At 45.2% G+C, this 26882-nt stretch overlaps 1 protein-coding gene across 1 annotated transcript in view; it reads left to right on the top strand.

Moving 5' to 3' along the window:
- Positions 1-458: 458 nt before the first annotated feature.
- Positions 459-26882, top strand: part of COL4A4 (collagen type IV alpha 4 chain) — a 119862-nt gene continuing 93438 nt past the window's right edge. Inside the window, exons 1-2 of the mRNA XM_065411412.1 lie at positions 459-536; positions 1189-1266. Of these exons, the coding sequence (XP_065267484.1) occupies positions 459-536; positions 1189-1266 (156 nt within the window). The remainder of the gene's footprint in view (positions 537-1188; positions 1267-26882) is intronic.

The raw sequence follows: 26882 nt of genomic DNA, 5'->3' as shown, positions 1-26882 counted from the left end.
AGGCAGAGCAGGGTCGAGCAGGAGAGAAAGGGGCCTTATTTTTCCACACTTCCCTGCGTGACTGAGAAAGGGCTGTGACAATAGAGCTCTCCAGAGGCTCATTTTAATAATTCTGCATTTTCAACTATACTATAAAATGCACCTTCAGGCAGAAACCAAGCTTGGCAAACTTCAGTCTCATAGGTGAATGTTGTAAACATTTCAGAGAAGTGGGTCTTACAGAAAACTTTACTTGCACCAACCATGTTAGGGAAGAGTAATCTGTTATACAGTACAGAAGCTGTACTGAACTGCTCACTCTAGTTAGTCTCCTATCTAATGATGGGAAAGGCTTGCTTTGAAATTTGGTAAACTACAGCATTTTAAAGATTATTTATTTGAATTACTGTAGTGCCTAGAGGCTTTGATTGAGAACACAGCCCCCTTTCCCTAGGCACTGTATAAACTCATAGTAAGAGATGGACCCTGACCCAAAAAGCTTACAGTTTACATTAAAAAAATGGAGAAAGCGAGAGGGGAAACAGAGGCACAAAAAGGTAAAGTTACTTGCTGGAGGTCACACAGCAAGTCAGTGGTGGAGTTGGGATTAGAATCCAGGGCTCTTGATTTCCAGTACAATGCCCTATCCACCAGGCCATGCTGCTTCTCCTATTTCTATTCTGCTATGAAAACATTTATCTTTTCCTGTTCTTGGTTGTGCTAGATCCCAGTTATAACACTGCAGAATCTAAAGTAGTGGTGGTCTTCCCCAAGATCAAAAATATCGTTTCTTTAATATGTCATTTTATACCACATTCTCAAGATTTTTCCTAAACTTTGTTTTTGTGCATTCGGAAATCACTGTTGACATAACATCAGAGTAGCTGAATTGTGTCTATAGAGGTTGGGTATCAAAATCAGCTAGTAAGACATTTGGACCTATGAGAGAGCTCCATTTTTTCTCTGTTATTTAAGAATTAATGACAGCTTTTTTTGAAAAAATGTTTGTATAGAATCCAGGAATCTACATTAAATTATTAGCATTGGTTAACATAATTAAATAATAGTTTCTTCTTTATATTATGGTTTACATCTCTACTTCCATGAAGTCTTGAGCTGTTCATTGATGTTCTTTGTTTCATTAAAATGTGTTATATTGGATAACAAGTATACTGTATATAAATAAACTAATAACCTCTTAATTTTTAGGGCAAATATTCATATATTGGTCCATGTGGAGGACAAGATTGTTCGGTTTGCCAGTGCTTTCCTGAAAAGGGATCAAGAGTAAGTGATTTAATATAACAATAATTGTTATTGCAAAATATTGCTCATTTTGTGCACATCTCTCATTTAAAATCACAAGGGCTGTTGAGCATTGGGAGCTCAAATAAGAAAGTCCCGACGTGGCAAGATAGGAAACAGATCTAAGGGTATGTCTACACTACGAGAGTAGTTCGATTTTAGTTAAATCGAATATGTGGAATCGATATTACAAAGTCGAACGTGTGTGTCCACACTAAGGACAGTAATTCGACTTTGTCAGTCCACACTAACGGGGCAAGCGTCGACATTGGAAGCGGTGCACTGTGGGCAGCTATCCCACAGTTCCCGCAGTCCCCGCTGCCCATTGGAATTCTGGGTCGAGCCGCCATTGCCTTCTGGGTAAAAAAATGTGTCGAGGGTGCTTGTGGGTAACTGTCATCATCCAACCGTCACTCCCGCCCTCCCTCCCTGAAAGCGCCGGCGGGAAATCAGTTCGCGCACTTTTCTGGTCAGTGACAGCGCGGACGCCACAGCACTGCGAGCATGGATCCCGCTGTGACCATCGCTGCAGTTGTGGCCGTTGTCAACGCATCGCAGCTCATCATCGACCTTTCACTGAGGCAGATAGAGAGAAATCAGGCGAGGAGGCTACGGCACCGGGGTCAGGACCTGAACTCCGAGAGTAGCACACGCCTGTCTGAAACCACGACACCCAGTGCCGAGGACATCACGGTGGCAATGGGTCTTGTGGATACTGTGGAACGGCGATTCTGGGCCCGTGAAACAAGCACGGACTGGTGGGACCGCATAGTGCTTCAGGTCTGGGATGAATCCCAGTGGCTGCGAAACTTTCGCATGCGGAAGGGGACTTTCCTCGAACTTTGTGAGTTGCTGTCCCCTGCCCTGAAGCGCAAGGACACCCGGATGCGAGCAGCCCTGACTGTCCAGAAGCGAGTGGCCATAGCCCTCTGGAAGCTTGCAACGCCGGACAGCTACCGGTCAGTCGCGAACCAGTTTGGCGTGGGCAAGTCTACCGTGGGGGTTGTTGTCATGCAAGTAGCCAAGGCAATCGTGAAGGTACTGCTGTCAAAGGTAGTGACCCTGGGAAACGCGCAGGCCATCATAGATGGCTTCGCCGCGATGGGATTCCCAAACTGCGGTGGGGCTATAGATGGGACTCACATCCCTATCCTGGGACCGGACCACCAGGCCAGCCAGTACATCAACCGAAAGGGCTACTTTTCAATGGTGCTGCAAGCACTGGTGGACCATAAGGGACGTTTTACTAACATCAACGTTGGATGGCCGGGCAAGGTTCATGACGCTCGCGTGTTCAGGAACTCTGGTCTGTTTAGAAGGCTGCAGGAAGGTATTTACTTCCCGGACCACAAAATAACTCTTGGGGATGTGGAGATGCCTACAGTGATCCTCGGGGACCCAGCATACCCGCTAATGCCCTGGCTCATGAAGCCCTATACTGGCGCCCTGGACACAGAAAAAGAACTGTTCAACTACCGGCTCAGCAAGTGCAGAATGGTGGTGGAGTGTGCTTTTGGCCGTCTCAAGGGGAGATGGAGAAGCTTACTGACTCGCTGTGATCTCAGCGAAACCAATATCCCCATTGTTATTGCAGCTTGCTGTGTGCTCCACAATCTCTGTGAGAGCAAGGGGGAGACCTTTATGGTGGGGTGGGAGGTTGAGGCAAATCGCCTGGCTGCTGATTACTCCCAGCCAGACAGCCGGGAGATTAGAAGAGCCCAGCGGGACGCACTGTGCATCCGGGAGGCTTTGAAAGACAGTTTCCAGACTGAGCAGGGTCACCAGTGAATTTTAAGTTTGTGGACTCAGAACCTGAACTTGCCACCGTTTCTTTACCCAGTTACCGTTGACTATCCTCTCCAGTTACATACCCCCTTCACCCCCTTCCCAAACAATAAAATCTGTTCTGTTTTGTTAATGAACACCGTTGTCTTTATTACTGTTTTCGCGGGAATGTTTTAAACCTGGGACGCAGACTGTGGCGGGGTGCGGGTTTACTGTTGTGATGCAAATGATGCTTCTAAACTCCAGGAATGACGGGTTCCGCAGTGGTGGACTGGTTGTTTCAACAGAGCCTGCCAGCCCTCCTGGGCGGGACAGCATGTATGTGTCGGCTATGTGACTGTCTGGCAGGGGGAGGAGGGTTACAGCTCCCCTGCTGCGGGGCTCTGTGATGCATTAGATCTGTAACTGCCCTCCTCCGCCACAAAGTCACAGAGCAACCCCCCCCCCCCCAGAACACGAAAACCACCTCCCAGATTGAACAGGGTCACTAGTCACTGCACTGGGTATGTGTCCTGATCCTGGACCTGACCCCGCCTCTGTACCCTGGTAAAGGTGACTGTCCTGTCCAATTACCATGCCCCTTCCCCTCGTTCAGACAGACTCTCCTCCAAAATAAAATCATGGAAACAGTAATTAACAGAAACGAATATTTTATTATGAACCAGACATGAAACGTGGGGGTTGAAACTTGCACGGGGGCTTCTGTGAGGTGTGTAGGAAAGGACTTTTAAAATTTTGGGGAATGAGAGCCTTCTAGTGCTAGAGCAGTCTGCAGGGGTTGACTGAAAGTTTTAACGGCCCTTGCCGCCCCTCCTTCTTTGTACTTTGGGTGAGGGGGGTGTGGGACTTGGTGGCGGGGGAGGGCGGTTAGAGATAGACTGCAGCGGGGCTCTGTCCTCCTGCCTCCGGTCTTGCAGAACATCCACAAGGCGCCGGAGCGTGTCCGTTTGCTCCCTCAGAAGTCCAAGCAGCTTTTCAGTAGCCTGCTGGTCCTCCTGACGCCACCTCTCCTCCCGTTCCATGACTGCTCGGTGCATTTGGGACAAGTTCTCCCTCCACTGTGTCTGCTGGGCTGCCTGGGCTCGGGAACAGCTCATTAGTTCTGAGAACATGTCCTCCCGCGTCTTCTTCTTCCTCCTCCTAATCTGCGCTAGCCTCTGGGAGTGTGCTGACAGGCTGGGTTGGGAGACAGTCGCAGATGTGTCTGTGTGAATGGGAAAAATGGAGTGAATTCCTGAGACAGATAAATGAAGTTGTGTACAAAGAACCTAGTCTTTCTCTGTGAACAAGACCATGCACTGCACCTCTCACATGCGCACTCAGGACAAGGTCGAATTTTCGGCCATCGCCTTCAGTGCCTGGGGTCCTGCAGTGGTCTTGCAGTTATCTGAGAAGCGTGGCAGGACACCTGAACTTCTGTAGCGTGCAATCATGGTAAGCCGTAGACTTCTGGCTGCTTAAAACTGTACTAGTAGCACTGGCCTCCTTTCACATTGAAAGCAATGCCAGTCTCTGCTGCCAGCAATCAGGACAGCATGAACTATGCCCCTGTCCCACCCCCTCGCGGCTGTTCCAGGGAAAGATCCCTGTATGCTGCCCCTCTCCCTCCACCGCGTGGCTGTAAAGCAGTCCCAATACTAACATTCCCCTCCCTAATTCAAAGCAGGGCGTAATGAGCGACATCACCCTGCTGAGGATCTCGGAGTCCCAGAGGGAAAGGATGTTTCGAGAAAGCCTTCAGAAACCAGGGCCGTTTGCCGCTATGCTCTGCAGGGCGATGATACCAGACTATCTGATGGTGTCGTGGCGCGGTAACGTGTCCTACCACGGAGGGCCCACTAAGATCGCCCTACCCAGGAACCTGATGAACAGGCTGGAAATGTACCTTCATGAGACCTACGAGGAGTTCTCCTATGAGGATTTCGCCTCCATCCCCGGCCATATTGACCGGATTTTCGCGTAGGTGCACTGGGACTAAAGAGTGGAGCGTCTTGGGCAGCATAATCATGACTTACCGGACATTGTAAAAAATTTTTTAAATACTTGGGACTAAATTGTGAAGAGCCTAAGGCAGACAAATCATGAAAAACCCTTTGTTACGATTGTAAATATTCCAGTTTTTTTGCAGATAATTGTTTACATGTTTAAGCACTTTAATAAACAGCCATTGTTAATATTATAAATATTCCAGTTCTTGTAAAAATAAATGTTTAGATATTTAAAGCACTCACTGCTTGATCCTTCCCCTGATTCTGTCTCCGGGGTAAGGGATGGGGACGGTTGGTAGGGGATCTCGGTAAGGGTGATGAAGAGCTCCTGGCTGTCGGGGAAATCAGCGGTGCCAGCGCTGTCGACTGCCTCGTCCTCCTCATCTCCTTCTTCATCTTCCCCGTCCGCTAACATGTCCGACGAGGAACCTGCCGCGGACAATATCCCATCCTCAGAGTCCACGGTCAGTGGTGGGGTAGTGGTGGCGGCCGCACCTAGGATGGAATGCAGTGCCTCGTAGAAACGGGATGTGTGGGGATGGGATCCGGAGCGTCCGTTTGCCTCTTTGGTTTTTTGGTAGCCTTGTCTCAGCTCCTTGATTTTCACGCGGCACTGCGTTGCATCCCGGCTGTATCCTCTCTCTGCCATGGCTTTAGAGATCTTCTCGTAGATCTTTGCATTCCGTCTTTTGGAGCGCAGCTCTGAAAGCACGGACTCATCGCCCCACACAGCGATGAGATCCAAGACTTCCCGATCAGTCCATGCTGGGGCCCTCCTTCTATTAGATTGCATGGCCATCTCTGCTGGAGAGCTCTGCATCGTTGCCAGTGCTGCTGAGCTCGCCACGCTGTCCAAACAGGGAATGAGATTCAAAGTGCTCAGACAGGAAAAGGAATTCAAATTTTCCCGGGGCTTTTCCTGTGTGGCTGATCAGAGCATCCGAGCTCGGACTGCTGTCCAGAGCGTCAACAGAGTGGTGCACTGTGGGATAGCTCCCGGAGCTATTACCGTCGATTTCCATCCACACCTAGCCTAATACGATATGGCCATTTCGAATTTAGCGCTACTCCTCTCGTTTTGGAGGAGTACAGAAGTCGAATTTAAGAGAGCTCTATGTCGAACTAAATAGCTTCGTGGTGTGGACGGGTGCAGGGTTAATTCGATGTAACGGCGCTAAATTCGACATAAAAGCCTAGTGTAGACCAGGCCTAAGTCTGCCCATTGGTGTGAAGTACAAGCACTTGCAATATCAAAGACCATAAGTCTGCCCAAAAACCTAGGCAGATTAGCCCGCAGAGAAGGTAGGGTGGTAATAACATAATTTCATTTTAAAGAGATTAGAGACTTTTCAGGATGAGCAGGACAATTAGAAAAATGTCATTTTAAAGGCATCTTCAGTTTGGAATCTGTCAGCCTTCTCAGATGTCCTCTGAATGGCCAGTCAAAGGAGAGTCTGTTTTTGCGATTTTATAATTGTATTTTTGCAGAAACTTAGGTTCTTTTTTATCTTCATGTTGATCTTAAATTTGTTTTGCTTCTCCTAATCTTTTATTGCCTTTTCATGATTTTCAGCACTAGATAAGTGTCCTAGGTATAAGAAAACTTGAGCTATTTCATTGTATTGGATTTAAAATGTGCAATTCCGCAGGTGTGGTTTTTTTAGCTAATATTGTGAGGACTAGTAATTTAAGTATCTCCTTAGACAGAGATGTTACATAGTACTCACTAGGTATGAATATTGAAATGCTACCGGCTTTTGGCAGTTTATACAAGTTGTTATTTGTTTATAAGTATGTGGGCCTGCTGTTACTGGTTTATAAATTTGATAAAGACAAAGTAGGTGAGGTAATTTTTTTATTGGATGAACTTCTGTTGGTGGAAGGTGTGACACTATGCCCCATATACTTCATAGAAATATTGTTATAATATGACTATAGCATATCTAAAATATATTTTATGCAAGATTGGTCTTGTGAGGTATCATTAGAAAGGTTATGATTTAGTGAATATTATTATCCTATTTGTATGCATGTATCATTTTTGTATCTAAAGTTAGGAATATTGATTATACATCTGTACTACAAAAGTATTTGCACCTGGGGAACACCCACCAGACAAAATACAATCAGTCTGGCTGGTTAGCTGGGGACAAGTCACTGAACCACTAGGGAGGACAGTAGGTCTTTGAAGATGCTAATCTCCCACCTTCCTGAGAAGCTTCCTGGGGTGCTTCAAACAGCCTTTGACTCATGTCTGCTTTGACACTGCAGGGTCATGTGATCACATCACCTGGTACTGGACTCCATGATAGAATACCAGTATTTTTCCACTTGGGGAAGGGGGGAACCACACTGGAAAACAAAGGATTCCTGCCATATGTAAATCCTATTTAAGACAGGGGAGTGAGATGATGGGGTTCATTCTTCACTGAATCCCCGCCCAGGATGACTGCTGGAAACATCTAAGAAACAAAGACAAGGTCGGGGGAGGGGGAAGGACTGAGCCCAGGCTGGAAAAAGTGTCTGGCCTGTGAAAGAAATACCTAGAGTTTTAAGCTGCAAGCAAGAGCAGCCTGTCTTCAAGAACCACGGCAGTCTGCTAAAAACAACACTTAGAATGAGAAATTACTACTTGTAGCTAGTTTATTTAGTGTATTAAGCTTAGTTTGTGTGTTTGTTTTATTTGCTCAGTAATCTGCTTTGATCTGTTTGCTATCCCTTATAATCACTTAAAATATATCTTTTGTAGTTAATAGATTTGTTTTTGTTTTCTCTAAAACCAGTTTGTGGAATTCATAACTGGTGGGGGGAGGGAAAGCTCCACATTGACAGAGGGGGCGAATTTCATGAGCTTACGCTGTACAGTTCTCTGTGCAGTGCAAGTCAATACAGTTCTGGATTTGCACCCCAGAGGGCGTGTGCACTTCAGTGATGGGCAATTCCCTAGCTGTGTCTTCCCATGCAGAGCTGATTTCAGTGTCTGTGTCTTTCTGCAGCTGAGTGTGGCCCTACCTGTGTGTGTGCTGGAGGAGGCTTGAGGGCCTGGCTCAGCAGGACAGTGTAAGGGAGCCCAGACTGGTGGAACATGCGAGCTCAGTGGTACCCCAGTATATCAGATGGCACCCCGGAGTGGGGGATAATCCCGTCACAGAAGGTACAAGTTTTCAAGCTACACAGAAGCTTTTCTTCAGGTCTGGGGAAGGAAGTGGAGTATCTGAACTAAATACACATTGGAACAGCTTGTTAAGCAGAAGGGGTAACACATTTGAGTTGGACAGTTGAAATGAAGTTGGCAGTGGGGGCTAGATTGTTATACAGAAAGGGTTTGAAGTGGGCAAATAAGAGTAGCAGGCAGTGTGGTGTGTTACAAATTGTTGTAAAGAGCTATAAGTCCTGTTCCTGTTAAGTCCATGGATTTTCGTGTTTAGGAGAGTTATGAATATAAATTCCCAGTCTTGCCTTTTGAAGGTGTTGTGCAGGTTTCATTTGAGGACAAGTATTGAAAGATCAGATATGGAGTGATCGCTTTGTGAAAAATGTTTGCCTGTGGTTTTTGACTTTTATCATTTTTCTGTATGAGTTCATTTGAGAGCATAGTGATTGTCTGGTTTCATCCGCATAGTTGTTACTGAGGTACCCCATGTGATGTGATAAACATGCGTAGGACCCAGGAACCATGAAAGGTGTGATGTGGGGGCTATTGGTCATCGTAGTCATGGAGATATGTTCACAGGTTTTACATCTGTTCTTCAGGCAGGGTCTGGTGCTGCTTTGAGTTGGTGTGTCCCAGTTGGTGGGGAGCTTGCTTCTGATGATGAGCTTAGCAAAGTTTTGGGTTTTTTTCTTGGTCTGTTTGGGGTGGTTGCTGGAGCTGTGGAGGTAAGTGCCATGATTGGTGGGTTTCTTCTATACAGCTGTCTGCATTGTTCCATTGTTTAAGATAATTGTGGTATCTAGGAAGTTGATGCTGGTGTGGGAGTTTGATGGATGGGTGGTGATGGTTGAAGTTGTGGAAATCTGTGAGGGAGTTTAGGTTGCCTGTCCAGAGGATGAAAATATCATCAATGTATCTCAGGTATATCATTGGTTGATGGTGCATTTTCCCAGAAATTCTTCCTTGAGGTGGTTATGAAAAGGATGGCATATTAGGGCACCATCCTAGTACTCCTGTCTGTTCCCATGGTTTGGACAAAGGGTTTATTGTTAAATGTGAGGTTGTTGTGGATGAGAATAAAATGGATGAGTTTGGCGTTGTATTTTGGCAATGTTATAATATAAATTGATGTCAGCTCCACCTCAAAATACATAGGAGTGCAGTGACAGAAAACATAAGTTAGGAGTGTGATTGAGTTAGGCGATTCAGAGAGTAATGTAGGACTATGGATTTGGGATTGGATACCCATGCTGTTGTGCAATACAGTATACTTAATATGCTTCAGTGTAACTGTAGCTATATACTTTACTTCTATCACATGTCAATATTATATGCAAATTGTGTAATTTAAGCCAGCACACACACTGAAAGATATAAACCGTACTAGGAAATGCCAGGAGGAATCCCAGCTATAGAGAATCTCAGAGAATGCATGCTACAGCACTAACATTACTTAGGGTTACCATATTTCAGCAAGCAAAAAAGAGGACGGGAGGAGCCCTGCCCTAGCCCCGCCCCTGTCCTGCCCTAGCCCCGCCCCATCCTGCCCTAGCCCCGCCCCTGCCCCTCCCACTTCCCCCCCTCAGAACCCCCAACCCTCCCCCCGCTCCTTGTCCCCTGACTGCCCCCTCCTGGGACCCCTGCTCCTAACTGCCCTCCAGAACCCCACCCCCTACCTAAGCCTCCCTGTTCCTTCTCCCCTAACTGCCCCCTCCTAAGACTCCCCCCAAATGCCCACCAGCACCCTACCCCCTACCTGTACCCTGACTGCCCAAAACCTTATCCACACCCCCGCACCCAGAAAGCCCCCCCCCGGACTCCCAACACCCCCCCGTCTCTTGACTGCTCCCTCCAGAACCTCCCTGCCCCTTCTCCGACCCCCTGGCTCCCTTGTTGTTGGCCTTTGCCTAATGTCTCTGTGAGCTTGCTCAGGAACCGCCTGAGCCGTTCGTCCCGGCACGCTGGGGAGCGGGGGAGGAGCTCCAGACTGCCGGAGGCGATCTGCGAATGCAGGGAGTGAGGGAGGGAGGGAGTGAGCTCTGCTGCAGGGGAGAGGAGGAGGGGCTCTCTCTGGCTGTCGGAGCCCCATGTAAGTGGCACCATCCGGCCGGCTGCCCTGTTAGCCGCACGCGCTCTGCATGGGGGGGGAAGTCCAGACATTTACAAATTCCCCCCGGACGCTATTTTTAGCTCAAAAAGCCGGACATGTCCGGGGGAATCCGGACGAATGGTAACCCTAACATTACTATCCTTTCAGCTCTTGCTCCTTTCTGCTCCCAGCAAGCTCCGCTAGCCAGTGTGGAAGGGGTTCAGGCCATGGCCCTGCCCTTTCCCTGTGTCTCTCTATGCCCTTTGAGGGCTCAGACCAACTTCCATTAAAAGAAGGACTCCCACTCCCTGCTCCCTCATACACCAGCATAAGGACAGGTACAGTTGAACTCTAGGGGCCAGATTCTCAGCTGAGGTAAATTGGCCTAGCTCTATGGATGTCAATGGAATTAGGTTAATTTACACCATTTGAGGATCCCACTCAATATTTTGAATTTTGTATAGTAAGTATTTAAATACTTTTGAGAAAAAAATAAAACCACAACTGACATGAACGACCAGCCTTGCAGGCAGCCTCAGCAGTGTGACTAAGGATTGAATGAGTGTGGAGTCTGAACTCTTCCCCTCTCACTCATACAGATAGTCCCCAACAGGCCAGGATTAAGGCTCATTCACAGGATGATACAAGGAAACATTCACTGCCACTTTCCACACTTGTACTTATACAGAAGACTTCAGCTTCCTGGGTTGTGAATCCCACATCTTTCCATATTTTTAAAACAAAATATAACATTTACTTATTAAAGCAAATTTTAATCCATTTCTGTTTCTTTCCCAGAAAGGTTTTACCTCATTCTCTTCTAACATCTAAAACAGTCAGGTTGAGATATTTCTAAACTGGAAAGGAAATAAAACATTACAAATGAGCTCTAATTAATATAAGAAAACCTACCACTGTAATGACTAAATAATTATTTATTCAAAAGTTACTGGAAGAGCACATCCACCTTTTCACTATAAATATTATGCAATAGTGTATTAAAACTATGTTGTTTCCAAGTCCACCAGAGCAGTTACCATGCATGCTAGTCACACCAGCTGGGTCCGTCCCATTGCTCCAAGCTATTGCCTGTCCCTTTTTTAGGTTCATGTTGCAAATTAAGGAGGACACCAGAGAATCAGAATGCACCTTCTCCTTCTTGGGCACTGTACTGATAGCAGTGAGCTTACATGCTCTGCTGCCTGATGATCATTGATGCTCTGACCCTGGATTCTACCCTGATCCATTCTAGACTGTGTCTGTACTATTGTCCCCTGTGCTATAGGATTTTCATAATATGGGAGCTAAGATATTTCATACTTCAGTAATAGTATGATAACTTTGAGTTACCCCAGGAGAGCTATTTATGGGGATTAACAGCATCTCTCAGTGTTACTGAGTATCATGGTTTGGATAAAATAAAGACTGATTTGAAACGTCATTTAAAAACCAAACTTTGTCAAAATACCATGGGAGAAGATTCTTGGACCGTGTCTGCTAGAAGCTAGAAGTTGTACTAATTCTCTCTCAAGAACCTGTTCCAAAGTTTTTGTCCATACCAAACTTCTGAACATTTTAGGGGTATACTCATCACTAGTACCAAGGTTTCTAGATATTCAGTGATGTTGCTGTCACTATGTTCCATATAGAATATACTGTAAACAATAGACATTTTAAAAAGGAAATTGAATACAATTAAGCAGCTGTAAATCTGTGAGAATTGCATTGTGTGATGTAACAGCTTTGAAATCTATATACTACTTGAAGGATTCCCTCAAATGTAATAAACTTATATTTCATATAGCTATTACCATTAACCTTTATGTAGGCAGCAAAAGCATCCACTTTATGGATGATAGCTACAGTAAACATGAGTTGAAACAGACAATGTATTGGAAGAATGAGATCCTGATATATGTACATATTTTCTGAAATAACATATTGCATAGATTTCTATTGTGCGGAATCATTTCAAATCTTCCCCCCTCCCCAACGTACAATCCTGCTTATTTTGGGAGGTATGTCACTGCATACAGTAAACCAACAAACCTTTATGTTTTTCTCTTTAAACTTTGGCACACTGACTGTGTTTGGTGCCTGTTTGGATTTTGTGAGGGCTGCTGATTATAAAGTAACAAAAACATGTATCTTATTTCTGAAGTTTGCTCTCCAGAAGCCAAAACATCAAATTTTATTTACATTTCACTCTGAATTTGCTGGAGATACCATCTATTATTCTTCCTCAGTCCTTTTACTGGGATGCAAAAACAAGAGATGAACATTGAAATCCCTTAGTGTGGTGCAGTATGTAACCCGCTCCAAAACTAACCAAAATGTACATGTCAGAAGTGCACATCTTATCAGATATGTCTGTTTATTCCAGTTTAGTTAGGGGCAACACAGTAGAGCTCAATTCTTTATCACAAATTTTTTCCATCTTCAGTATCGCACCTCAGACAGACTGTCTGGTAAAGACAAAGATATTTTTCAGTTTCAGAGTCCTACGTTAACCGGTATTAAATATATCAGCTTTTCACAGGAGCTTAGATTTCACTCAGCCCACAAAGACACTAGGATTTTTTCAATCTCTGTTTTGCTCTAACACCCATTGTATATATTGACAAAACAGTGGGTCAAACTCACCACTGATGTAAGCAGGCATAACGCAGTTTTAGCCAATAAAGTTGTACCTATTTACACTAGTGATGAATTTGAATTGGTGACTTTACACTGAGATGCTCTGCTACATATTTAGTCTACGTTGTCTAAAACTAAAAAATGAGTTTGGGGTTAGCTTATATTTTCTAAAACTAAACTGAACCAAAACTAAGGGTATGTCTACACCCAGCCACTAGTTCGGCGGCTGGGAATCGAAGTTCTGGGTTCGACTTATCGCGTCTTGTCTGGACGCGATAAGTCGAACCAGGAAGTGATCGCCGTCGACTGCGGTACTCCAGCTAGACGAGAGGAGTACCGCGGCGTCGACGGGGGAGCCTGCCTGCTGCGTGTGGACCGAGGTAAGTTCGAACTAAGGTACTTCGAACTTCAGCTACGTTATTCACGTAGCTGAAGTTGCGTACCTTAGTTCGAATTGGGGGGTAAGTGTAGACCAAGCCTAAGATTCAGGGGGTACCAAATTGAACCACCAACTTCAGACTGTTATAATTAATCCTACTTTACTAACGGGAAAAATAGTTCTTTGACCCAGCTAAATGAAATGGTAAATAATGCATCCAAGTGCTGAAGGTGAGTCCTTGACCTGAATTGGCTTTTGAAATATAGACCTGCTGACAATGCCCATTTGGATGGGGTTTTTTTTGTAATCTATGGACGGGGCTGGCTCCAGGCACCAGCTGAGCAAGCTCGTGATTGGGGCGGCAGATTCTAAGGGGCGGCATTCCCTCCAATCCTTTTTTTTTTTTTTTTTGCTTTGCCGCTCCGGCCGCCCCGCAGGTTTTTTTTCTTTTTGGTTCGCCCCTCTGTAGGGGGCGGCGGCGCAGAGAAGGGGAGCGCCCCGCTGGGAGCGGGCTGCGCACTCCGTCTGCCCCAGCCGGTGCCAGGTCTGCAGCAAGGCCGGCAGGGCAGCCCGCGTCCTTCCCTGCCCGCCGACCAGAGCAGCACGGAGCCCTCCTGGCAGGCGGCGCGGCTGGAAGGAAGGAAGCCCTGGCCGCCCCCCTTCTCTCTCTCCCCCCGCTCCCTCCCTCTCCCCCCTGCTAGCCAGGGCATGCACTCCGCTGCCCGGGGCATGTCTGCAGCGCAGGGAGTCCCCCTGCACCCTGGCTCTGGCTGCCCCACACGGTTTTTTGTTTTTTGTTTTGCTTGGGGCGGCAAAAAAGCCAAAGCCGGCCCTGTCTATGGAGTTGATATAACCGATCCCAAGTTAGGTTCCAGTTTCAAAGTAGAATTTCACAGGATTCACTACACTTTTCAGTTCACTTGGTATGCAGATCTCAGTACTCATTCTATATCCCTAAGTAAGGGATCTGTCCTGAAAGAAGGCAAAAAATAGGAATCGCATCTTTACTTTGGAGGAAATTATTGTCTGGTTATTTACTAAAAAATTTCCAGGCTTCACTTTGACCCCTTTGTCTTGGCATGACCCTCTTCTGGTTATTATATGTTGAAATAGTTAATGATTTCTCAGTTTGATAGTGTGGTTACAACTCTATACTTCATTGTTTTCTAATACCTTCCAAGTGGCTACCTATTGCTATAAAAAGAAGGTACAATACTTAAGGGTCATACCTTATCTTTGGTAAAACGTACGGGAGAACAGATGGCCTAGAAAATTCTGTATCATTCATTTTTTGTAGTGTCCTTTTAAATTCTCAACTTGAGGAGAGGGAATTCGGGGACTGCAGAGAGTGCAGGTGCTGCAGCCTCTAAAGCTTGTGGATCCCAGGATTGATATTGGCCTCTCTCTAGTACCGGTTGCGCTCCTCCAAGGCTATATGAATTCCTTATGATTTGTGCTGCCATTGACTTACTCCTTCATGACCCCACCAAATTTGCTCATCTCACTGCAGAGCATGCCATGGAGTTAATGTGGTCCCCCTACCCAAGACATCCTGTTTCCCAGAGCCCCAGTTCCATCTTTTTTTAAATGCCGGGTGGGGCTCAGAACGCTGGGTGGGAAAGCAATAGCCTAGTTGCTGATGTTTGTTTACAAATCATAAATAGGCTTGAATTTAGAGAGACAAATGATCAAAGTTCATGTGTGAGATAAAGGCTATGTTTATTTAACTTGTTTCCCATTAAACAGCATGGTATAGTTTGCAAGAAAACAGGTTTTTTATGGAAAGCAATATTGTATTTTAGCCTGTTTTCATTAAGTAGTTAGTTTGTAAACCAGTACAATCTGAAGCAAACTTTAAAATTTAACTTTGTAGAATTAGGAACGGTAGAGTTTAGAGAATATCAAGAAATGATTTTCCTGTGTTCATTACTGAGTTTCTGGTTGACTAGTCTGAAAAACACAAATGCTTGATCCAAAGTCCATTGAAATCCATGGAAAGATTTTCATTGACTTCAGAAGTGTGTTGGATGAGGCCCATATATAGTAAAAGGTTATTGTAGTTACATGGATTTTGTCACAGAGCTTTAGCAGGCTTTGGGGGTTCAGCTACTTTAGAGCTAAGGATTCAAGGACTGATTGTCTTTCACTGGACTTTCAAGACATCTCTAGACTATTAGTGTCTAGTGAAAAGTCTGGCCTGGTCCTTGATTCTTGCAGAATCAGTTTTTAAACACAGGGTATCTGTGGGTAAGCTTCTCTGATGATCTATTTTTTCTTTGTGTTCTGCACAGTTAGGGCTGTTTGTCGTGGGGTAAGAACACACATGCCTTTTTACATCTCATGCTCCACAAGTAAGACAACCCTGTACTTGATTAGTTAATGTTATGTGCATTCAGTAATGTATTTTAGGTTATGGTTACATTGATTTGACTAACTAGTGGTTAAGCTTGTTAGTTGGTGCCATTGATCTATCACAGTGGTTTTCAATCTTTTTTCATTTGCAGACCCCTAAAAAATTTCAAAGGTGCAGACCCTTTTGGAAATCTTAGACATAGTTTTCGTACCACAGGTTGAAAACCACTGTTCTGCGAAATGACAACCTTTTGCGGCCCTTTTAGACAGGGGTCTGCAGACCGCAAGTTGAAAACCACTGATCGATTATAAAAAGGTGCATTGGGGTGAAAACATACTTTCTGAAAGTGCATTATTTGTGATACACTTGCTTGAATGCATAGGAATGATTTTTTGCAGAAAATATATCGCTTCTGTCATTGTGGTGACTTTGAGTCTAAACCCATCATTGCTTTATACTTGTCCTTGGGCCAAACAATGTTTAAGTGTTAGCTGTACACCTGAATGAGTCTGAACAGCAGTTATCACATGATTAATCAAATCTAGTACGTGAGGACAGGCGTTCTAGCTGAATGCAGTATGTTCAGACTGCTGTCATTCCTGAGTTGGTACATTTTGTTAAAGGGATTTTCCATGTGTAATCCAGTTCTTAGGTGGAATAACTTTCAACAAAAATAGCTGCTATTTTCATTTAAGGGAGTTTTTTGTGGCTATTTAAAATAAGGCATAGTAAAGGGAATATATAATAGCACTGGTGGCATTATAAACTTCAGAATGTAGTCTGTTTAGAGTTTCTTCAGTAAACTCACTCACTGTAATGTGTTTTGCTAAGTAGATGATGAGACAGTAGAGCATTTTGACATATACTCAGTACCGGGCTGTTGCACTTTTATTAGAAAACTGCTTCCATTAAGCAATCACTATTAAAATGGAGATAACAGACTTGTACTCATTACATTTGGAAATAGTTCTGAATGGTTCTTCAAGACAGGCAGTTGGCTAATAAGAGTGGTCTCTGTGACTAATAAATCCCTCCAGAACACTGACTTCATGCAGTTTCCCATCACACTTATGGAAAAAGCCTGAGTAAACAGAGGAGCCTTTCAACCATGGCCTCAAGGTGAAAAAGCTTCATCCGATCAACATGGGAGTGAATACTATCAGGCTGGCTTTCCCCAGGCTCCAAGAACTCCAAGTTTGAGTAGTCACCTAAGATGTGCGCTCAGAGACTTGGGGCTTGTCTACGCTGTGCATTAGCCCACATAGAGGGGTGTAAATTCTAGTACACGCACACTAACTGAGCCATATCTGGGCACTAACTGACCCTGCGGGCACTCACTAAAAGTCCCCTAGTCCACATTAATGTAGTACTATTGGGGTCGCAGCAGTGCCAGCAGGGTCCCCACGGGACAGTTAATGTACGTGTGATGTAAGTCACTGAAAAGATAGAATTTTAACACATGCACACACACACACACACACACGCTAGAATTAAACTAATAGAGGGTAGAGACTAAACAGTTATTAATTAAATAATATTGGCCCAATTCTCCACTTTGTTATACCTGCTATTTCAGTGTAATGAAATGGTGAATCGGGGCTAATTCTTTTAGGATCTAACTTTACTTTACATTTCTAAAACTGAAGTGCATCTGCTCATAGTGATGTCATTGTTGAATTACAGGTATTTTCTATGCTTCCGTAAAACATGTTCTCATTTGCTTTGTGGCTTTTCTTACTGCACACAAGTGTAGATCAACATGATTTAATTGCAATTAATAGTGACGGGTGAAATATATTTAACTTTGTAAATTAAGATTGAAGTGAAGCTATCTTCATGCACTGTATGATAGCCTAAAGAAAAGACTAAAGTAACATTTTAGAAGACAATAGGAGCTTGAAATTAGGCTCCTCCATGTTTAGGTTACTGATATAAGTGGCCTGATTTTTCAGAAGTGCTGAGCACCTGGAAGTTCCCATTGATTTCAAAATCTTTCTCTTACTATATTTCACATAACATTTACTGGGTATTTATGGCATTTTTATACAGTGCACCTACTATTAATTATGGCTGGGGTTTTCAGAGGTTTCTAAAGGAGTTAGGCACCCAACTCTCATTGGAAATCAAAGGGAGTTGGGCCCCTAACACCATTTTTGCCTGTGAAAAGAAAATCTCCCCCATAAAATGACAGGTTAGGAAAGATTCTCCTCTGGACAAGGATATCTTGAGAAGTGGGAGCTGGATAAAGGAAGGATGAGCCAAGCAATACCATGGTAATCAAGAACGGAAACAGTGATGGGCATGCTTGAATTAACAGAAACTGTGCTAGGTGGAAGAAAAGTAAGGACAATTATATACATGTTAAAATAGAAGCAGATGGACAAATATCTTGACATCCTAGTTGCCAGACAATCTTTTAACAGAGCACGTAAAAACACCAGTATAACCTCCTGCTCCTTGAGAGACGAGACCTACTCATAATGTCCAGACTGCAATCCCTCACTGGTCTGAAAGCCATGAATTGTGGTACAGTGTGCTGAGTAGATCCATTAATTCTTACATCAGGAGAATGGGCCAAATCACAGGAAAACCTCAAGGTCTGCTCAGGGGGTGCACTGGTCTACTAGTGTGTAGGAATTACTCTTCCTTTATAGCACCCGGGTTTTAAACTTCTGCCTGAGTTTAGAAGGCCTCTTTTCTTCGGAGGGCCTCCTCTGACAGTGCCATTTAATCCCTCTGCAAGTACTGTCTGGCATGGTGCATATGCATCTAATGACTGTGATGCAAATAAACACAGGAAAAGAAAAGTCACTAGTGCAAGTAAATAAGCAGGTAAGCAGCACATTGCACATTACAGGGATGGGATGTATACTGCACTCACTTTTATAATACAAGTAAAGAAAAGTTTGTTAATTATATATATGTAATGGTCCTTTTAGTGATGCTATGCAATAACCATACAATCATGATTGATATATATTAAAATGGTTTTTAAATCCAGTTCCAGATTAGATTAAATTGACTTTTAAAGACACATTTCTCTTTTATTGTCACCACAGGGCAAAGTTAAGGTTGTTTGGATGCCTCTTAACTGCATTTTCATACCTCAGCATGTTCAGATTTCTTTTAAGGTTAGCTTTTACTGAATTTCCTAGGTTTGCAGTGTTTATTTTGGGGATGATTACCATAGTCCATAGGCTTTATTCCAAATGACTGATATTTACCCTCATCCTGAACTCCATCTTATTGTAGCTTTTGTCTAAAATAAATAAAGTTGCTTTTCCAAATGTAGGAACATATAGTCACACACTGCCAGTTGAAGCAAGTGAAGAGCTTAAGTATGAACACAATTCAGTTGCACGCACACAGCCATGTGTACATGCACATACTTGATTTCCATGTGCACATCAGGTATTTGCATGCAAAAATTAGGCAGTGCAATTGTATATGTTTCATTATGCATGCATTCGGGCCAATCCTGCAAATGCTTATGTGAGTAATTTTAATTGGATCACTAGTCCCTTTGTCAATGGGAATACTCACACAAGTGGAGTTACTGACATATGTGTTTGCTGGACCACACCTTAAATTTGAAAATCTTGCTGGGTTTTTTTTTCATGGTGATATTATTCTGCAGAGACCAAGTGAGGGGCACTTTTATAAACTGAAAAATAAAGTCAATAATTAAATACAATAATTAAATTTAAACATGCTAATGCAGGAAATGGTGCCTGTAACATGACGAGTAGAATGGGAGAAAGAGGGTCAGGTTTCAGGAGGGACCTATGCTGAAGAAAGACCAGGGCCAGAGTAGACAGACAAAAAGTGCAGAGCCTCCTAGCATATTTAATAAAGTTTTGTCTCCTATCATTCTGCTTGCCTGCTGCATCATTTGTTGTTAATGTCACCTTTATAATTAGTTTCCTACTTTGGGACTAGCTTGTGCAACCCTTAATCATGTGGGTGTGCACTTATTCACATGAGTAGGCTCTCTGAAGTCAATGTCCCCGACTATGCAAAGATTTTTGCATGTGATTAACATTATGCACATGACACTATTTGTGTTAAGTAAGTGCTGCATAATCTCAAGGGTTCTGCAATCTAGCCCTTAGGTTTTAATTGGTAAAATTATCTCTAAGCTATTTTTCATGGTTTTTTTCCTCTCACTAAAAAGAATGTAAGCTCTTTTGAATTTTCAACTTTTCTGTTGGAGAATGTCCCCAAGTATGTTGTTGAGAAGTTGTCTAATTCAGTAGACATGTATCAAGTGGGAGAACATTTTCTGAATTGAAAATTTTAACTGGGAGGAAAATTTGGACTGAAATGCTTTGGAAATTAGATTTTTGAATAGATAAAATGAATCAGTCTGAAAATGAGTCATAGTCTGCATAAAATAAACTAAAAACTAAAAACTTTACACCAAAACTCAGAAGCCCTATTTATAAAGAAACTTATTTTAGAAAATGTGCCAAACTTTCAGTCTTTGACAAGTGACTTTCAGCTTCAATTTTCACACCCATACCCCTTACACCATTTTGGTATAATCCAAATTGCAGGAGCTATCAACAAGTCGCTTTTGTTTTCCACTCCCAATACCTTCTTCCAGTGGCTTCAGAGGGAAGCCATAGATGACCTTACACTTGGGAAGTCTATTTGTTTGCTAGGGTAAGCAAAACTACTTGGTCGAGGCTGGCATTCCAGGAACAGGCATGGCCAGATGCAGCTCTTCATGCTATCTCTCTGCTGCACAGCATATCTGGTCCTGTCAACACAAGTGAAAAATCTTCAGCTACTCTTGCTTTTTTCCCTCCCTCAAGCAGGTGTGTGGGAACACCGGACATTACCCCTATTGCCATTGTGGAGGAACAGCAGGCATTTTCCATATTGCCCAAGTGATTCACTGTTTATTACTTACATTCAACATCCAAAGAGGAAAGAATGGGATATTATTAGTTTACGAGTCCTGATGGAATTCATATAGAAAACCAGAACTTGCCAAGCTATCCACCAAGAAGTCAGAGAACATCCCATGCAGGTCCATTGAGCTGCCTCCCGGGCTCTATTATTCCTGTTTATTGCTGGAAGCAATCTGCAGGAGGGATCACATTAGCATAAACTATTCCTAATTACAACAAGGTCATGAAGTCACTGGCTAGATCAGATTCACACCCACCATCAGGGAACAACAGCTAGAGCTAAATTCTGTCCTAAGCTATAGCCTCTTTGCACTATCCTAAAATTGCATTAAATAAGTAGCTAGGGATCCTTGTAGCATGGAGGAATTAAGCCAAACCCTCTCCTGACACAAAGGGAGGGAAGGGTGTGGGCAGAACACACTGCATTCCAGTGATGCCCTGTGGTGTGGCAGTCTAGATATTAAAAACAAACAATGGTATCGTTATTAAAAAATGTAACATCCCTAGTAGGGATTCCCTTTTTGTGATTATATAGGGAAGCATACAAGTTTAACACAGAGAGCTAAATTCTGCACTCAGATACACATATGGCTCCTATTTGAGTTCAGTGGAATCTGTGCACATACAGCTAAGGATCAGACTTGATCCCAAATGTACACTTCAAACAAAGGCATTCTCTGTTAATGTGTCATGAAAGGGGAATGTTTCATAGTACTTTTAAGTAGAATTGGCTCAACACGCTTAATCCATGCAGATAATCCTTTTCTCCAGTTCTACTGCTTGAAGAGACCGCTGCCTCCACATCCTTTTCTGATGCCCAGTTTGCTTGTGTGTGTGCTGGAACTAAGGAGAGCATCCCATCTTTCACAGGTCAAGTTGGGAATGAGGAAAAGCAATATATTAAAAGCTGTCTGACTTGCTGAGTCTTGAAGCGAAATCCTCTGAATAAACAAAATATGGGTGTAGAAAAAGATTCCTGCACACCAGTTTCACGCCAAGTACTTTGTGAGGTGGGAGAGCTCTTAGTTGGTGGCATAATTCAGCAAGAAATCAAACACAGAGACAACATCAGCAAGGTCTTTCTCTAAAGTACCTCTGCTTATAACAAGAAAGCAAAATATATTAACTTAAGCAGATACGGAAACAAAGAAATCCCCACTTTGGAGCTTAACCCAGTCCTGTGACTTTGGATGCTTAATGTGAACTTCCCAATGATATTTGCTTGCCTCTCCCAAGCAGCTAATTTACAGCCGTGAAAGGGGTGGGGAGCAGCAAACATAATTATAAAGGTGTTAAATTGTGTCTATGCCAGGTGTTAAGAGGGGGTTCAAATTATGTTAGCTAACATGATTTTTTAAATCACCTTTTCTGGTCATCTAGACAGGCTAAGGTGTTTGTTGTGAGAGAAGAGATCTCGGATCAAATTCAGATGTGATGTATAACAAGGAGCTTGACCCCTTTTTGCTAACTGTGGTCTTGTCTACACACAAACTTGCACTAGTTTAGTTAAACTTGTTTAGTTAAATCAGTACAAATCCCTGTGTGGACACTCTTATTTCAGTTTAGTGTGTAAATTGATCCCTAATCGATTTAAGCCACACCAGAATAAGTGTGTCCACCGTTTTTTGTACCAGTTTAATTAAATTGGTATAACATCACAGCTTGAGTTAAACCAGAGCAATTCTGTATATAGACATGCTGTAAGACTCCCTTACTCTGTCTGAGGGAGTCTAAGGGCATGGCTACACTTGCGAGTTAGAGCACACAGGGCTGCTTTAATGCACGCTAACTCACAACGTGTCCACACTGGCAAGGCACGTAGAGCGTTCTGACTCAGCGGCTGGAGCGCTCCTGGTAATCCACCTCCGCAAGAGGCACAATGCTTGGTGCGCCCTGGCTGGAGCGCCACAGTGCCAGTGTGGACGCCCTGTCCTGTCAATGCGCTCTGATCAGCCTCCAGAAGTGTCCCACAATGCCTGTTCTAGCCACTCTGGTCATCACTTCGAACTCTACTGCCCTGCCCTCAGGTGACCAACCATCAGACCCACCCTTTACATTCTCTGGGAATTTTGAAAATCCCCTTCCTGTTCGCTCAGCCAGGCGTGGAGTGCTCTCAGCACATCTTTCCAGGTAACCATGCCTCCACGCACCAGGCGAGCCCCAGTATGGAGCAGTGGCGAGGTGCTGGACCTCATCAGTGTTTGGGGAGAGGAAGCTGTCCAGTCCCAGCTGCGCTCCAGCCGTAGGAATTACGATACCTTCGGGCAGATATCAAGGGACATGATGGAAACAGGCCATGACCGGGACACACTGCAGTGCAGGGTTAAAGTGAAAGGGCTGCGGAATGCCTACCGCAAAGCCCGCGAGGCAAACCGCCGCTCCGGTGCTGCCCCCGTGACCTGCCGTTTCTACAAAGAGCTGGATGCAATACTGGTTGGCGACCCCACCACCACTCCGAGAACCACCATGGACACTTCAGAGCCCAGTTCACCAAGGCAGGAGGAGGAGGAAAGCGGGAGCAAGGGTGCTGAGGAGGAGGAAGACACCCCGGAATCCCTAGATGCATGCAGCCAGGAGCTGTTCTCAAGCCAGGAGGAAGGTAGCCAGTCGCAGCAGCCGGTGCCCGGGGAAAGACAAACACCAGAGGAGGTTCCCAGTAAGCGGCTTTTATTTTGGGAAGGAAGTTATTCGGTGTAGGCTCTTGGGGCGAGGAGGGTTAGGGCTGCATGCATGCCTAGATGTGGAATAGGGTGTTTATGTGCTCTCTCACATCGCGGTAATCGGCCTCAGTGATCTCTTCAAAGGTCTCATCCAGAAGCTGTGCAATTCACTTGTGCAGGTTCCTTGGGAGCGCTACTGTACTCCTTGTAACAGTCAGGCTAACATGTCCGCACCACTGTGCCATGACAGGCGGGGGGACCATTGCTGCGCACAGGCAAGCTGCATATGGGCCAGGGCGGAAGCCGCATTGTAGTAGAAGATCCTCCCTTGCTTCCCAGGTCACCCTCAGCAGCGAGATATCTTCCAGGATGAACTCCTGTGGAAAATATGGGGACAGTGTTCAGTATAGGGGCTCCCTGCAGCTGTTGGCTCTCCCCAAGGCACAGAAACCCAGAGGACAGTACGGCAGTGAAACAATCAGTCCCCCTCGACCCTGTGCTTACTCACCATTTTGGGGCTTCTGTGGGTTATGTGTGGTCGCTTTGGGACAGGAAAATTCTGCTATTGTGTAGACTGATTGTCTTTAAGTACGGGCAAATCATTGCTCTGTCTGGTGTGAATCAAAAAGTGCAGGAGTAGAGGGAGAGTGAAAGAAGGTTCCGCCAGCAGAATGAGGAGCGCCGGTACCAAAGCGCAGAGCGCCGGCAACAAAGCACGGAGCAGCTGATAAGCATCATGGAGCGCCAAGCAGACTCGATCCAGGCACTCATAGCCATGCAGGGCGCAGCACTACCGTGCCTGCCCCCCTCCCTGCAGCCCTTGTCCCAAAACTCTTTCCCTTGTGCCCCCATGTCACCTCCAACCCACTTTCCCCAACATCCGGGTTCTTATCACCACTAGCTGCCTCCAACACTTGTAGCTTCACCTCCCAGCCCTGCAAACTACGACCCTTACCCACTGCACTCAACCCCCATCACCATGCAGTATAGCCATCCTGAAGTGCAGCACTCATTGCACAGCACTCCAGACAGGAAGGCTGAGTATGAGAACAGGACATATGCAATTCTGTGATTGAACCGCTCCCCGCCCTGTCCCCTTTCTCTTTCTGTTTCCCAAACAGTTGTGTTTCTTTTCAATACATGAATTTTCTTTTCAATAAATGGATTTTTTGGCTTTGAAAACATTCTTTATTATTGCATAAAGTAAAAGATACCTTAGCCCAGGAAAGCAACAGGCACTGCAAGTCAGTGTAGCAAGTACAGATTCCTACTAACATTGGAACCACTGCACTTCACTCCCGTGCAGGGTACCAAACATTACTGGTGGCTTTCAGCCTCAAATTGCTCCCTCAAGGCATCCGTAATCCTTGCAGCCCTGCGCTGGGCCCCTCTAATAGCCCTGCTCTCTGGCTGTTCAAATTCAGCCTCCAGGTGTTGAACCTCCGAATTCCATGACTGAGTGAATCTTTCACCCTTCCCTTCACAAATGTTATGGAGGGTACAGCACGTGGATATAACCGCGGGGATGCTGTCGCTGGCTAGGGTCCAGCTTCCCATACAAAAAGAGCCAGCGGCCCTTTAAATGGCCAAAAGCTCACTCCACAGTCATTCTGCACCTGCTCAGCCTGTTGTTGAACCACTTCTTGCTGCTCCCTGTGTAGGGTTTCATGAGCCACGGCATTAAAGTGTAAGCGGGGTCTCCAAGGATCACAATGGGCATTTCGACTTCCCCTACGGTGATCTTCTGGCCTGGGAAAAAAGTCCCAGCTTGCAGCTTCCTGAACAGGCTAGTGTTCTGAAAGATGCGTGTGTCATGCACCTTTCTGGACCAGCCTGCGTTAATGTCAATGAAATGCCCACGGTGATCCACAAGTGCCTGGAGAACCATCGAAAAATACCCCTTCCGATTAACGTACTCGGAGGCTAGGTGGGCTGGTGCCAGAATTGGAATATGCGTCCCATATATCACCCCTCCAATGTTAGGGAAACCCATTTGTGCAAAGCCAGCCACAATGTCCTGCATGTTACCCAGAGTCACGGTTCTTCTGAGCAGGATGCGATTAATGGCCCTGCAAACTTGCATCAACATGATTCCAACGGTCGACTTTCCCACTCCAAACTGGTTAGCGACCGATTGGTAGCTGTCTGGAGTTGCCAGCTTCCAGATTGCAATAGCCACCTGCTTCTCCACTGGCAGGGCAGCTCTCAATCTCATATCCTTGCTCTGAATGGTGGGGGTGAGCTCATCACACAATCCCATGAAAGTGGCTTTTCTCATCCGAAAGTTCTGCAGCCACTGCTCGTCATCCCAGACTTGCATGATGATGTGATCCCACCACTCAATGCTTGTTTCCCGAGCCCAAAAGCGGCGTTCCACGGTGGTGAGGATGTTCGTGAGTGCCACAAGCAATCTCGTGTCATATGTGTTATGTTAGTCGATATCATCATCGGACTCCTCACTGACAGTTTGGATCTTAAGGAGTAACTCGACTGCCAAACGTGACATGCTGTTGAGACCCATCAGCATATTCCTCAGCACTTCGGGATCCATTCCCACAGACCGAAAGGGAGACAGAGTGCGCAGTACAAAAAACATTGAAAGATGGCGCCAAATGTGGACGGAAGCACAGGGATTGCTGGGATGCGAAGCAATGCATCATGGGGCATTGGGACAGGACCCAGAATGCCCCCCCCGCCCCATTCCCACAAGCCACAGCGCCAGAATGGGAAGAGGTGCTCTGTGGGATAGCTGCCCATAATGCACCACTCCCAATGCCATTGCAAGTGCCGCAAATGTGGCCACGCCAGTGTGCTTGCAGCTGACAGTGTGGACACACTGCAGCGTTTTCCCTAATGTGCTCTCCGAGGGCTGGTTTAACTCACAGCACTCTACATCTGCAAGTGTAGCCATGCCCTAAGGGTATGGCTACACTTGCAGTGTTTTTGTGCTGTAAGTTTCACTGGTGATAGGTAACCGGGGAAAGTAAAGCGCTGGTTTGTGTACTCACTTAATTCCTCAGGCATCAGAGTGTTTACACTAGCAGCACTTCCATCGCCGATGAGAGCAGCGCACTAAGGCAGCTATCCCACAGTGCAGCTCTCTCCATTTTGACAATAGGTCTTGTGGGAAGAGGGCGGGGTGAGCGCAAGGCATTCTGGTCCCTGCTCAGTGCCCTGTGATGCACTGCTTCATGTCCCAGCAGCCTCATTACTTCCTTGCTTCTTTCACGGCATTTTTTAACACCCCTTTCTGTCTGGCTGCTTTCCCCGCCACATCTACAAGCAGGAATGGATCCTGCTCTGCTGTCCACTACTCTGATAGCTGTCACTTGCACATCGCGCGTGGCAGTGCAGCTTTTCTTAAACTTCCAAAGAGAACTGCAGTCAGAGATGCCTGATGAGCTGCCTGAAGTGGAAATAAGTAACATTCGATTGCTTTTGGCATTAGCTGAGGAGCTGAGCTCTATGGAACAGCGTTTTGGGGCTAGGGAAACTCGCTCAGAGTGGTGGGATCATATCATTATGCATGTCTGGGATGATGACCGGTAGCTTCAAAACTTTCGGATGCAGAAAGTCACCTTCATGGAACTGGGTGCTGAGCTTTCCCCAGTCCTGCGTCGCAAGGACACCAGACTGA

The sequence above is a fragment of the Emys orbicularis genome, chromosome 9, assembly GCF_028017835.1.
Source record: "Emys orbicularis isolate rEmyOrb1 chromosome 9, rEmyOrb1.hap1, whole genome shotgun sequence".
Classification (NCBI taxonomy): domain Eukaryota; kingdom Metazoa; phylum Chordata; order Testudines; family Emydidae; genus Emys; species Emys orbicularis.
Note: the sequence above shows the minus strand (reverse complement) of the source record. Positions and strands in the feature narration are given on the sequence as shown.